Below are 15,158 nucleotides of genomic sequence, written 5' to 3' on the forward strand. Positions count from 1 at the left end.
CTTAACTACAATTGATTCTGGACCTTGGAACCCACAAAACACCTCTACTTATAACTTGTTACCTGTGCAAAGAAGACGGATCATGGAGATTGACCTTTCTGAAAGTCGTCTGCGGTAAGAATGCCTAACCCTTGTTCAGAGATAGTCCAATACCCAGAAAAACATGACGCAGGATGAATCAGATTTCACTAATTTTGCTTCTAGGTGTAGGCCTACAGCTAGCCCATCACTATATTGACTCAAAAATGAAAAACACAGTCACCACGGTAACCCAATAAACATTAGGCAAATATTTCCACACAAAAAAACTGTTCACAAAGGTATGTTTCCCTGACTTCTACTACGAACACCAAATGCCTTCAGGGACTCAAGTGCTGTGAATGGATGTTATTGTACTGTTCGTACAGTGAGTGGTGTTACTTCTGTGCACCAGGAAGGTCAGAAAAGCCACATAATTTCCATCAAATTTTAAAACAAATTTTAAAACATGGCCGGCAGCCACGACGATCAGGAGCCACAGGTAGGTAGGAGAAAGTAACTCTTCCGTCCCTTCATTGCTCAGCCCCGTCCTCTGTTCCTCCACGCTTCCCGTTCTGCCCGTTCACACGTGCGCACGAATCGATCCATCCAGGTCCTGGTAACTATTTCACCTAACACAGCCCAGATGGTGTGACTTCAACAGGCGACTCACCTACCTACATAGGTAACGTATAAACTGTTAAACTCCAATCAAATCGATAGTCCATGTAATAAAAGGATCCGGTCTCAGATATCGATTATAGGTGCAGCAAGGGCGAGGCGCAGCGAGGAGCCAAAGGCTGAGCAGACAGCCACGGATTTCTAGACTGGACTCGTGAATCCTACGTTATCTACAACTAACTACACAGCTGATGCATTTAATCTAATCTCAGTGAAAGCCGGACCCTCAGCGGTCGCCCTCTAGAACGTGGAACAAGTGTTTTTTTACGGCTGGATTAAACGTATTTATTTTCATTAGCATCATTTATTCGCGGTTACAATACGATATATCAAGCTGCCCTGCCCTCTTGTGGTTAAATAAATATACTGCACTCTGCTTCAAAGCGAATCTGTAACTTGATTTTATGTATTAAGACACTTGTTATACTGTACAAGCTCCAGAAAGATCTGAGACAAAGTAGAACTGCAAACATGTGGGTCAGCAACAACAACAACAAAAAAAAAACAATAAATCAAGCGAAAGAAGCAGCTGTCCAGACAACAACATAATGATATTTTCTGTACGGTACCCATAAAGAAAAAAATTCTGTTGATTAGAACAATTACTTACGATTATAGACTAAATATGTATAAATATTTAACACACTTACTTTTAATGTAGCTGAGCGGGGCACCATTTTGTGGTATAACCTGCTATACCTTTATGTGGGCCGGTAATTTCCGTATTGGTCTAGAGGAGTAAAAAGGGGAGAATCTCTTAGACTTTAACATTTGCAAAAAAAAGTCGAAAAAACACCAGAATTCTTAAAATATAACCTACAGGTGTTAGCCAGTACAATAAATTACGTTTTTAAATTCCTTACAGACATTTTAGTCAATATTGTATTAACCATAAATGAAATTCTCAGTACTGCCAGTTAATAAAAAAATGTTTGGATGTTGTGCAGCGAAAAGTCGATATAAGGAGCAAAGACAGACTTTGAACTTCTGTGTAATATATATATAGCACGTTGAGTATTATATTACACAGGAGACAGATTATAATCACCTAATCAGCAAGACAACTGCAACTCGCAGCTTGAACCTTTTTTTAATGATACGCCGAGACAAATATTTGATCAGAACTTATCTAAACCGTTCCGCCAAAGAATAACGTTATAACTGATTTCCGAAATATAGGCTCTTCTTTAATGTTTACCCTCGAATCGCGAGCAATTTTATACCTCACAGACTCTGGCTATAGATGGCACGACGGATAACAATGATAAATCAACCGATGGACAGCGCTCAAACAATTGCTTTAAAGTTAAACCTTTAACCGATCAGTATATTATCACACGCATGTATCTGCGTCGGACAGTAATAAGCAGAATTAAAAATGGGTCGGATATGCAGAATCGACACCACTTCGTTTTTCTTAAAGAGTACCGGGAATAACAGCATAACTTTGGATTGAGTATTGGAAGGGGTTGAGGTCTCTCCCCGTTTAAGGGGGTCCAGAGGGTTTTATTGACTGGTTTTGACTATTGGGGGGTTACAACCCTCCCCAACGCCAGATAATTTTCGCCCATGACCGGGAACGTTTTTTGCGCCCCGGCTCCTCGTGAACAGGTGTTCTGACAAAACATCCTACCTACCGAGACGTGCTATCGAGCCTTTCTGCGCATGTGCAGTTCCACCGTCTTGGGATTAGGGTTAGGTTTTAGGGGTTAGGGTTAGGGTTAAGGTAAGAGTTTTAGGGGTTTTTTGGGGGTTAGGGTTAGGGTTAGGGTAAGAGTTAGGATTAGGGCTATCGATTAGCACTACGGTAGGATATTTTGATAAAATAGGACGTTTTGTCAGAACACCGGCGGTACTGATATACACAGAGCTCTAGTGCCTACAGCCGTTATCCCCCACATCAAGCGCTGATAATAGAGAAACTTCACAGTTCTAGGCGTTACACGGTTTTGTCAATATAGCGCGAACCTATTGCTATACAAATGTACTACTTACGTACGGACACGGTGAAATTTGACTAGAAAGTGTACGATTACGGCGCAAACAGACTTAGCCAATTAAAGTAATGCAACACAATTAGCCCACAAGCATATGAGTGAAAATACGGAGTTCAGCTGAAAGAAAGAGAGTAGAGAGTAAAGCAAAGTACCTTTTAAGATGAATGTAAGCAGACGCAGTTTGTGAGCCTGAAATACAGACACGCGCTTATCGCTTATATAAATGCCAAGTGACCGGCTTAGCTCATAAATGATTCCCAATCGTCCTGTGAAAATAAAAGGAACAAAAGGCGAAGCTTTTCATGAATGATATAAACTTATCCAAATTTCCCTACCCTTTCGGTTACTTGACTCTGGTGAGTTTTAGTGCCTGAGGCAGGAGTGACATATCCATTTTCAGTTGCTTGTGGGACAGAGGCATCCGGGTAAGCCATTTGTATTACAGTGATACGGAGCTGAACAAAGGAGACCACATGAAATTCATGCGGTAATACCAGATCATATGAGTCATGACTCAAATAGTGTGTCTATTCCATCATATGTTCCACAAAATATCCATCAGAGAAACACACGCGTGGCCACCAGTGGCTAAATAGTCTAGCTGTTGGCAAATCACATTTCAAACACATTGCATGTTAATATGACCCAATACGACCTCTGGTTATGAAACTTACAAAGCAGAAACCAAATTTGTTTGATCATGGGTTCAAGTTCCGCAATAAAAATCCGCAATAACTAGAATACCGGAATCCACAGATATATAAACAGCTATATCACGACTAAAATTATGCACTTTGTTTTCTATTTCCTGAAAATTATATAAATGTCTGATAACTACTCCATATTTGCTGCAGATAGTCAAGTGATTTAGGATCATTTCCTACAGCACAGTGTAATGAAGCGCCAAGGATTAACTAAAGAAGCCTGATTGTGAAGTCGGACAACAATCCCGTCTCAGGTATATTGTACCTCTGGTATCTTGTCTTCTAGCTACCAGTAAAAATACGTCAATTAACAATAAATTGCCGAAGAAAATTATCCACTGAGGGGTATAAATTGTGGAGCCAATTCAGGACCCAGGACAGCACCGTCAATCTACACCGGTTGACGTGTCTTCCGATCCAAAAGTCATGTGCTGTCAGAGGTTTGGATTTGGGTATAGACAGTGGGGACATGTCCCTACACTATAAGAAAAAATGGGGGAAAATTGTACTTTTGCTTGCCAACTGTACCCTAGCTATACCTATTAGTCTAATTTAAGGTATACACAAAAATGGACTGATGATTTTTGTACCATTGGGGTACATAAATATTGTTTGTACCTTGGGTTACAAAACTGTACCAGGGCTGTACCTTTTTTTAACAGGATACGAGGAGCTATAATGACTACAAGATATTTCACAGATCTAAAGATATTACAGTATATATCGCGCACGCTTAACTGTCACTTAACTCGTAAGGGAATTGGCCACATTTTAACATTCCTGTTCAGATTTTAATATAAAGTGGGACGACCTTCTTTTGACCCTTAGAAGAAGAAGAAGTACAGGACACCACTCATAACAAAATTTGCCAAGCGTGTGTGTGTGTGTGGGGGGGGGGGGGGGGGATGGGTTCAGGAAGTACAAATCCAGACCAAGATTTTGTTTCAACCAACCATTTGAGTACTCTGGTACTGTGACTATTTAAACTCAAATGGTTGGTTGAAACAAAATCTTGGTCTGGATTTGTACTTTCTGAACCTGAACTTTCCACCTCTGGTCCTCAGTACCCCTTTCAGATCACTGATGAAGGAACCTGCCACCTCCTGTTTGGGCACGTGCCCTTCGAACAGTCTGTGCACAGTCCTAATCTTTGGTATAAAAAGTACTAATCAAGAAAGTTTAGAACAAATCATTTAGACTCTCGAAGTCTCTCGAGAGCCCCGAGGCGAGCCTCCATTGACTGCACTATATCACGGCATCATCGGCAAAGTCGAGATCAGTAAATCTTTCTTCACCAATGGACACCAAACAGCCGCTGGACCCCACGACCCTCTGCCCAACACCCAGTCCATACAAGCATTGAACAGAGTAGGAGTAAGAGCACACCCCTGGTGAACTCCAGAATCAATTGGGGAAAACGCAGAGGTTCATAAGGGTCGAAGAAAAGGTGCGGGGCAATTTGGATAAACTGAATAACAGAAAAAAGAGGAAAAAGAAGAAAAGGGGAAGGATTACCCTCTACTAATGAGCAAGTAAAATGCGAGAAAGAGGCGAAGAAGTGAAGCATCATCACATCACTACTAAGACCACGTTCAACAACGGACACCTCGCCAGTCGCTGAGTCGGCGCCCCTCATAAGATGGTGCGGGGGACGCCGTGCTAAGTTGTCCACCCCCCCTCCCCGCCCCCCCAATGAAGATGGCACCATAGGTGATTTTCCCCAGGTATCAAGGCAAGGTAAAATTTGCCGAGTGGACTGGGGGGAGGGATTCCACGATGAAAAATACAAAAGCACAGCACAAATTCCTCAGTGGGGCTGAGACAAAATATGGTTTAGAACCACATACGGTTTTGGTATTATGTAGGCTTTGGTTATAAAAATCAACTCTAAAATAAAGTATGTATTTTCCTCCTTTACTGATAAATTGTCGGTGAGGGACGGTAAAATGTTCGTTTTCTGCATCGGCAGTCACACAGTCCTCTCGCATTCACAATATTCCCTTTGGGTAGTTTTTGGGTGATGCGCCGTCGTTTTGCGCCGCGACTGCTGTGCGCATGTGTCGGTCTCGCAGTATCTAGCGGACCCTGAGAGCGGCGCAGAAAGAGACACCTGATCGAGGTGAGAGCAGCAGCTTCCCAAAGCACAGGACTGTTTACATTGTTGTTTGACCTTTACGTTTAACAAGTAAAGAAAATGGGCGAGAGAAATTAACATGATGCTGACAGCTTCTGTGATCCGCGTCCGGAGAGGGTAAAAAGGAAAAAGCTTGGGAATCAGTGACTGTAAGTGACCTCGATTGATTCTGCGATTTTTTTGAGCTGCCATATGTAGTGTCTAATTTTCTTACGACGCGTTCAGGAAAAAATACTTGGGGTTTAAGTTTGAATGATTCGGTATGGGAGATCATAGCAAGGCAGCGAAAGCATGCCTATCTTTTTATTGATTCTTCATTTTGAAATTGCTGAAGCTATTAGTCTCAACGCCTCGGGTCATTAATTTGGAGAGCTCCCTTCAGCAAGTGAGATGCGCAGGCGGCGTGGTTGCCCACACGTCTTTCAAACTGGGGTAGGCACGGCTGGCTCACCCACATCCGTTTATAATCACTAGGATGAATTACTGGGCAAACACTTCTAACTGCTCGTTTAACAGTACCTTGGACGAGAACGGGACGCACTGGAGAGCAGAATACCCCGTCACCCTTTTCCCAATACCCATCCTGACCGGAATAACCATCACCTGCGCCTTGCTGTTTCTTATAGGGGTTACCGGGAATGTGATGACAATTCTGGTCGTCACCATGTATAAGGACATGAGAACAACGACTAACCTTTATTTGTCCAGCATGGCCCTGTCGGACCTCCTGATCTTCATCTGCATGCCGCTGGATCTTTACCGGATCTGGCGGTACCGACCATGGAATTTCGGAGACTTACTTTGTAAACTGTTCCAGTTCATAAGCGAGAGTTGTACGTATTCCACCATCCTCAGCATCACAGCTCTGAGCGTGGAGCGCTACTTCGCCATATGTTTTCCTCTCAGGGCTAAAGTACTGGTCACAAAAGGTCGGGTCCGGGGGATCATCCTGCTTCTCTGGATTGTCGCCTTTTGCAGCGCAGGACCCATATTCGTCCTAGTCGGCGTGGAGCACGAGAACGGGACCAATTCCTGGGAGACGAATGAGTGCAAGGCGACGGAATACGCCGTCGGATCGGGACTCCTGACCACCATGGTGTGGGTCTCCAGTATTTTTTTCTTCTTGCCCGTGTTTTGCCTGACTGTTCTCTACAGCCTTATTGGGAGGAAGCTATGGAGGAGAAGAAGGAAAGAAAAGATAGGACCGAACATTTCTAGTCGAGACAAGAACAATAAACAAACCGTTAAAATGCTGGGTAAGAGCTAATTATGAAAGTCATATCCCCACAAATTCATCTGCTTTAAAAACCTCACCTTAGTTTCTCCCACATGTTATAATCATGCAATTCCATTGCACTTCTTAAATGTTATGTGGCGTTTAAAAAACTAGAGGAGTGTTACAGTGGGAACAGTCTTTCAACTTTTTATTTTTGATTCCATCCCGCTCATCACTCCAGCGGTTCACGTAGAGCGCCTTCAGTCTGTAAGAGCGCCGGAGCGCGCCGCGGCTGTAGCTCGATAGTGCGCACATTGCGTACATCGCGTTTCCGTGATACATGGATCTACCGCGTTTCAGCTTTCTAAAACACTTAAGTCGTTTCGTTCGAAGGACACCCTTAAGGGCCAATTTCAAAGTGATTGAAGTTTACTTATAAATTAACCATGTATCAGGTGGTCTGAAGAGGCCGCGCCGTTTAAAATGAGGTGTACAAACTGTATTGCAGTTGACTGACGTGATAGGTGACTCTATTCAGATTAACTGTTTTTCAGATATATATTTACTAAGCTTATGATGGTTTAGCGAATTGTCATCTGATCATTCATGGGATCAAATTGAGAAAACTATTGGTCAACATTAATGAGCCCTTTTAATTAAACGATAGGCTACTGAATATAAATTACATGTATGTACTAAGCATGGTTACATCGACTCCTTCGGCTGTCTTTCTTATAAAGTGTCACTCGGGGGCTTCTAAAGAGACTCCAAGCCGCACCTTCACAATCTACCTATAATGTAAGTATAAATAAACAGCTCCATTGATGACTTTTTTTTGGACACAGACTTAATCCATCCTTAGCAAGAATGGAGTCCGTAATCTGCACCTTCTCCAGTTTAGCTTGTTGGCTACGTTGTGTTTGTTGCGTTATTCTTGGATGTATGAGATCGGAATCTGACAGAATCCGGATTGCAGTTATCGTTTTAAATAAACTCAGATTTGAATGGGACCGCTCTGTATTTGTCTGGCGTTTCCACTGACCGCCGCTCGGTGGTGCCCTTTCAGACCTGCTGGACAGGATGAGGAATTGCTGTTTCTCATGCCAGGTGAGCGCGTTCCACAGCTGCTTCTTGGCTGTGGTCTTGGCCTGGCGTAGAGCTCCTGCTTGATCACGCAAAACTTCAGTCAAGCATAATTTGGCGCTTACGGGAATTGTTTATTACCCTGTCCTTCTGCGTGCCGGGATTGGAGCCAGGAGACCCCTGTTGTCAAAATTATATCAATTTTACACTGTGAGAGATATTTATAAATTGCTATAAAAACAATGTGCAGATGAACGGATTGCTATTTTAAATTGAATTCATCACAAAGAATGTAAACCCCATTTCTTTGGGAAAATAATAGATGCCAGGAACCGTTACCTGTTTTGTGGCCTGACTTGATTGCAGATCAAAGTTTAAATCATGAAAAATGCACAATTCTATATAACAAAATAAAAAGTGCAGGTTCTGGCCTATCCCATCAGGAAGTGATGAATAGATACCAAGTTAGCCGCAACATGTTTCTGAGAAAAATATCTTTCCTCCCTTAAAGTCTATGAACGGCGCCCAAGCAGCGTGTTCCAGCTTCCGTGTCATTAATATACACGAAAGGACGCAATCAGCCGGGCGCCCGGGACGGCCATGAATCTCAGTTTAAGGCAGACGGCAGTAAATCTCCTCTCTCCCCCTGCAGCCGTGGTGGTGTTCGCCTTTGTGCTCTGCTGGCTGCCCTTTCACGTCGGCCGCTACCTGATCTCCAAGTCGTCGGAGGCCGGCTCGCCACTCGTCTCTCTGATCAGCCAGTACTGCAACCTCGTCTCCTTCGTGCTCTTTTACCTCAGCGCTGCCATCAACCCCATCCTCTACAACATCATGTCCAAGAAGTACAGGGATGCCGCCTGCAAACTCTTCAGGGGGAAACATGGACCACGCAGGACGGCGTCCACCATTAAGGGAGAGAGCTCCCCCTGCTGGACAGAGTCCGGCGTGAGCATGTGACTCTGGGGCTCTGCCACACTGACATCTGCAACGTTTTTTTTCCCTTGCAAAAGCTTTACAATTCACCCAACCAACCAAATACGTTAGCAACGATCGACGGGAATAATTACAGCGGGATAAAATGGGAGATTTACACCACTGCTCTGTTGTCCGGCAAGGGCTGCCCTGTTTGCCTGTGAGGGAAGCTTTGGGGCAGGATACTGACTTAGAGGAACTGAGAAGGAGAATGTAGGTTAGCAAAGAAACACAATACGCTGATAAAGGATAAGAAGACACAATGAGGAACCTGGAATCCATTTTGAAAAGGTACGTCTCACACAGGTTGACTCATTTCAAGGCCTCATGCATTAAAAGATACTTGACCGCCATGATGGGGGAACTGGTCGTCCTGGGTCTTTCCCTTGCCACCCTAATTTACCTTATCTTGGTGAAGATAGTCCTAATGGGGAGGGCGCACCTCCCCCAGCACTTTAAAACCCCCACTGCGTAGGTCTCCACCTGTGGCCATGTTGTAAGATCCAGGTGTGAGGTTTACGTTAAAAAGCCAGGAGTAGGTAGATGAGATGCTAACAGAGTGCTGTGAAAAATGCAGAATCATAGGACGTGAGATCTGGCCAAGGGTCATACTTAAGGGACTCTGAAATCAAGGGACTCTAAAATCAAGGGAATCTGAAATTAAGGGACTCCGAAATCAAGGAAATCTGAAATCAAAGGTAACCGTGCAGACTGCGACTAAAGATGAGTATTTTGCAGTTTGGTTACCAGGGTATAAGGAAGCCAGAAGGTGTTACGGCACAGACGAAAAAACAATCAGGTGACTTGAGTAGCCCAAGTCAGTACGTGGGTGAGGGTGACGGCAAGTCCGTGTCGGCGAGGCTGAAGTTTACAGGGATATGAAACCATGCTTGATGCAGCATGCCATTGTCAACAAAACACACAAACCCTGAGCTTCATGTGTAAAACACCACGTTTATAAACGTGCGCTTGACTCTGTGATTGTGAACATATTTTATGTGTTTAGGAGTTTACCTCATGTGCTTACCTCAAGACATACTCTGTTGGTTCTAACAGAGTTAGAATTGGAGTTACTTTTGTATCAAAAGTATTTCATTTGAAAATTTTGTGCATGTAATTCGCAAGTGTAAATCCACTTCCAAAACTCCATTTGAAAACATGGTTCAGTAAAATGTGTTTAACAGCTGATCTTGTTTATAATCTCAGAGTTATGCAAAGCGCTGTACGTGATGTGGGAGCATGTCTATGACACATGCAGGAAGTCTTATATCATCTACACATTACGAAACACAATAATAGCTCTTTCCATCTATTTTTGCTACAATAAAGCTCTATATTTTGTTTGACTGAAAGCCTAGCCTTCATTTTTCTTAAGTTAAAGGTCTGTCAACAAGCAGTCCTTTGACCATATTTGAAAAGCGATCTACCATGGTAAAGAGAATTATTTGTTAGATACACAAAAAAATTCAATCATATGTATTACCTGAAGTCCAGGGAATATAATTTTGTGCAAATATCTGATCATATTCCGCATATATTAGCATATAAAGCTACAAACAGTAATCATTTTTATGTGGAAACTGAAATATTTCAGTATATATTTGATATCCCAGCAATCTCATGCTGTCAAACATACTTAATTAGCAGCTTCCAGCCTGTTATTTTGTAATTATTTTGTAATTAATTTGTGAAGTCATATTTTTGGACATATATGTAAAACCCGTGATGCAAATCAGCTTTATTGCTAGAATTTTCACATTTTCTCTAGCATTAATTATTGAAATAGCCGACATGACAGAGGAAAAATACTCAATCTCATGCTCAAAATGAAAGCCTTTCATGTCCATATTTATTGCATTGACCTTCGAGGGTGTCGTGGGTCTTATTGCTTCGATTGGGTATCCACATGTTTTGAGAGCATACAAAATTAATTTGGAGTCAAAATAATCACGATTATGATAGACATAAAAATCTGACTGAGAAACGTGAACTCCGTTATTAGTCACAAAAATGAAAAGATTTTTACCAAAATATACCTGAAAACTCACAATAAAAAGTTATTTGCAGAGGTTTTGTATAAATTACAGTTATAGTGTACTTATGGGGGAAAGGGTTTTGTGCTATGGATACGATGGACGTTACTTAAGAACTTAAACACCAGGGGCCTGCTTCACAAAGCAGGATTTCTTGCTTAGCTGGATATCTTGTCAGATTTAAGGTAGTCTGGGCTAAGTAGACTTTTCATCTACTGACATTTAGCCCAGACTACCTTAAAGCCAACAAGTTATCCAGCTAAGCAAGAAATCCTGCTTTGTGAAGCAGGCCCCAGAGCCATGATGCCTTTTGAATTCACAACATTAACAATTCAGACTGCCTTAAAGATTAAACGAATTCTGGATGACAAAAGGAGCACTGTAGACATTGTAGTATGTAGTCTCTTCACGTGCGCCCGGCTGACGCTGTACGGCCCTCCATGTTTGTCCTGTGTATGCGTTCCTCTTGACCAAGATGTTCGCCGCACTCGCTGAAAACTGCACTTAAAGCCATAGAGTATGAAAAGGACACAGCCGCATGCAGACTAAGTCCGTTTCTTTCCACTTATGATTGTCGTTATTAAAACATCATTATATGCTGTAAATAAAATGAATGCTGTCCTTTCTTTCCATGCTATGCAGCAGGGCATTCATCTTAACTCTATCTTACAATTCAATACAAACTACGATGCATCGCCTTGTCAATTTTTATTTAGGCCTATATATATATATATATATATATACGATTAACTGGGCTGACTTTAAACATTCACTTCATCTACTAACAAAGTGGGTTTTTTAAGTTGGTCAGATATCATAAATTGTTTGGCTGGTCCTCGGATGTTTCAGGCAGCTTGGTCAACAGGTTGTATGCTCATGCCTCACAACCAATACACATGTATATAAAAAAGCTTAATGTCTGTTTTGTTTATATACATATTTGATGTTGTGTGCCAAGCGTCTGTCTTTGTAGTGTCATTAAAACTGTAAAAAAATAAATTTGTTCTTGAGGCAGAAACCCTGGCTCCGTCTTCTGTTATTTTGGGATACTTTTTGTGATAAATTATAATCCAAGACAGAAATGCCATAATCTGGTGTATATTTTGTGCCGTTTCCGTTTTGTCCAGTACATAGGCGATTCTACCGCGGACGCAGTTGCACCCCCTGCTGGTCAGATGCTGGTCCCATTCCCATATTAGTTGACTTGCGTGACCGATCATCTATAGTCATGTGATGCCGTCATCTGTAACGTTACAATTATCATGCTGGGAATTTGCGTGCGGACTGACCCGCTGCACTCACAGACCTGACAATATGTCATACCCTCTCATTAACAAGAAACAAATGAATCTCCTATTATTCAAACATATCTTGTCATTTTATTACAAAACCAGTGTCACATTGGTGTGCCCTACCGAATGGGCCGCAGCTATAGACACACCCTCCCCCAGACATCCTGACCGATAGCAGCAGAAGCATTTAGCGGCACATTGAAACATCCGTCATTCACGAATCCTCCACGTAAGAGCAGGTGCCATCGTGCCGTTTCGGTAACGAGCTGTAATTTGCCAGCTGCTGCTGAAAATCCACTGCAGTACTGAAGGTTAAACAGAAAATGAAAGCCTTTCTCTGCTGCCCAACTGCATTCCCACCCCCAGTCGCGAACACTGCGCAATGTCTATGACCATTCATCATAGTAACATGACAGCTGATGGTTTGGTCCGTGATTGATACGTAGGGCTGCGCGGACTGACTGCTGCGGCCGGTTTACACTCGAGTTAACTTTCTCGTCGTCGGGGAGATTTTGATTCATCAGGCTGGTCTCCTAATCGTAGGTTATTTAACAGAAAAACTGCTTCTTAAAGGGTCAACGTGAGACCGGTCATGCAGGTTCACGGGTCCCCAAAACCATTTCTGGCGTGGAAGAAAAATATCACAATACTCCGGAGCGCAAAATGATGATTTTATATGCTGAAATAGACATTACTTAAGACGTTTATATTTTGATGAAGTATATTCAGTTCAGATAGCCTATTGCCTTGCTTCTTGGCTTCCAAGAGGTAAATCGACATTTGAGAGCCATCTTTGGTCCGCGGGGCATTCCAGAAAATCCGCTGTGGCTTTCTTGGATTAATAAAGATGCTAATAAATGAGCTTCTCACAGCGAGTGAAAATGAAAAGTAAGCAGAGGCGGAAGCAGAGCGCCATCGATTGGGTTTTTATTGTTTTGCAATTCTCTCTTATGGAGTGGCTTCACCGAATTACTAGTTTCACAGGGCGATGCTGTGCAGAAATAAAGCGGTTTAAGTTTTTCAGGGTTTGCAGGGACTCCGAGTAATAACGGAGATTTTATTTATTTTGATGTTTCTCATAAGCAGTACAACACAGGATGCATTTTTACGAGCTTATTTATGGAGTCAGACTCTGGGGTGCTCATTTTATCCGCTTGAAGGACACTCAAATGGGGAAAACGACATGATTCACTTGAGTGAATTTACATTGGTCTCCAGGTTAACCCCTAAAAGGGTTTTTAATACGACTGGCGCACGTCAAGTTGTAAGCCCATCCATCGTTTAGCATTTTAAGGAAGTGCGATATAGCTGACTGCAAGCATATCCAACACTTCAAACTATATTGCTTTGGACATTTAAGTAAATTTCACATACAGGCCTACCATAAACAGGAGGGGAAGTAAGCAGAAGATTCTATAAAAGGAACACCAAGCGTTATCAGAAAAAATTAAACATTTATTGGGCATAAATATATTACATACGCTACAGATACAGTTTAGTCTTACATACATAGGGTAGTATTTGCAAAATCTATACATTAAAATTGGTATGGCAGTTTCTTTTATATAATGCATATGAAATTGTCTAAAATTTACAATACAAGATGAAATGTGTGATTTATTTCAAATCGTAAATCATGAAAAGCTTGGAATGTTTTCTCTTATTTTCTCTCTAACCATGAGGTAAAAATATGCATTTGCTTCCGACTTAAAATATCCGACATTTGCGTATCTATACATTTACGTGGGATTATTTCTGGAGTTTTACTGACCAAAAGCCAAACTATCGTTTCATATATACCTTTATAATAATAAAAACCCTAGTTCGGTCAGATCACTGTTTAGCTCATAACTTTTTTCTTACATCCCAACAATCTTAAAACTCTCCTTAGTTAAAACGTTCACTCTCTATAACCCCATCACATTACATTTACGGCAGCACCAACAGGACAGGGGCCTGGGAGACAACGCACTTTTCAGATAGTGAGGCCTTTCACCACCGACTTTGACTACCGAAAACAGTCGTGTCTGTTTACTTAACAGACTCCTTACCCACTCAACAGCACTGACTTTTTGTTTTAAGGAAACCAGTTGCTTAATTAGGCATTACAGTTTAATCATGATACATTTTATAAAGACTAACGTTTTGCTTTAAAAAGTGCTTCATTTCGGTTAGTTGTTTTTTTAAATCATACTAAATCTATATCTATCTATATATATTATTAACAAAATACTGAATATGTTCACTATTGCGCTATGACATACCATGAAAAAAATCATATGTCCCAGAACATAAAAATTGATTGTTTTTCTTACTTTTCAGTGTGAAATCATTTAAAGTTTTCATTAAAAGGGTTATACAATTAAATGGCACATTTCGTCTTACACAATAGAAGAAAAAAAGCATAAATCACACAACAGTTAACGTTTCCTTTTGAGGGTCGCGACGGTCTAGTGTCACGAAGGATTTGTCGCATGACCCGTTAAATAAACACGACAATGTAAAGTGGACAAGCCTTCGCTTTGGCAAACAATGAGATACAAGCTTCATAACGCTATCTAGCAATTGACAAATGTAGCTTAATACATCCCATTAAAGAAACAATTATCCTGTCTAAACATGAGCGACATCTCCCTAGGCGACAGAAATGAAGATAAAAATAAAATGGCTACAAGATCAGCAATTTGTCTGAAAAGAGATGAAAAGGATTTTTGGCTACATGTTAAAAAAAAATGGTATGAATATTGACTCTCTTTTCTGCACTACATGTTCCCACTGACTGAAGAAAATAAAGGTTATTACTGATACTTAGGAATGCTGGCCAGTAATTATAAATCTAAAATACATCAATACAAAAAAAAACTGAAAATAACATGCTACAAGGAAAAAAAATTAGTACATAACTACACTTCTCAATTTTTTTAAAAATAAATAAATGAAGATTGCACTGTAATTGGCATTTAAAGTACTGAATGCAATATATAGTATAAATAAACCTATAAAAGAATGATACCTTATTTTCCCATTA

At 41.4% G+C, this 15,158-nt stretch overlaps 1 protein-coding gene across 1 annotated transcript; it reads left to right on the forward strand.

Moving 5' to 3' along the window:
• The first annotated feature begins 5,516 nt into the window (after nucleotides 1-5,516).
• On the forward strand, nucleotides 5,517-11,011 carry LOC111850475 (growth hormone secretagogue receptor type 1-like). The gene is made up of 2 exons (XM_023824396.2): nucleotides 5,517-6,790; nucleotides 8,486-11,011. The coding sequence occupies exons 1-2, from the start codon at nucleotides 6,010-6,012 to the stop codon at nucleotides 8,788-8,790; spliced, it is 1,086 nt and encodes a 361-aa protein (XP_023680164.1). The 5' UTR covers nucleotides 5,517-6,009; the 3' UTR covers nucleotides 8,791-11,011.
• The last annotated feature ends 4,147 nt before the right edge of the window (nucleotides 11,012-15,158 follow it).

Source organism: Paramormyrops kingsleyae, chromosome 21 (genome assembly GCF_048594095.1).
Source record: "Paramormyrops kingsleyae isolate MSU_618 chromosome 21, PKINGS_0.4, whole genome shotgun sequence".
In the NCBI taxonomy this organism is placed as follows: domain Eukaryota; kingdom Metazoa; phylum Chordata; class Actinopteri; order Osteoglossiformes; family Mormyridae; genus Paramormyrops; species Paramormyrops kingsleyae.

Excerpts from the sequence above, each read along its gene's own strand:
- LOC111850475 (XM_023824396.2), top strand. The coding sequence starts at position 6,010 with ATGAATTACTGGGCAAACACTTCTAACTGCTCGTTTAACAGTACCTTG. Across the intron at positions 6,791-8,485 it reads ACAAACCGTTAAAATGCTGG|CCGTGGTGGTGTTCGCCTTT; the intron begins GTAAGAGCTAAT and ends CTCCCCCTGCAG.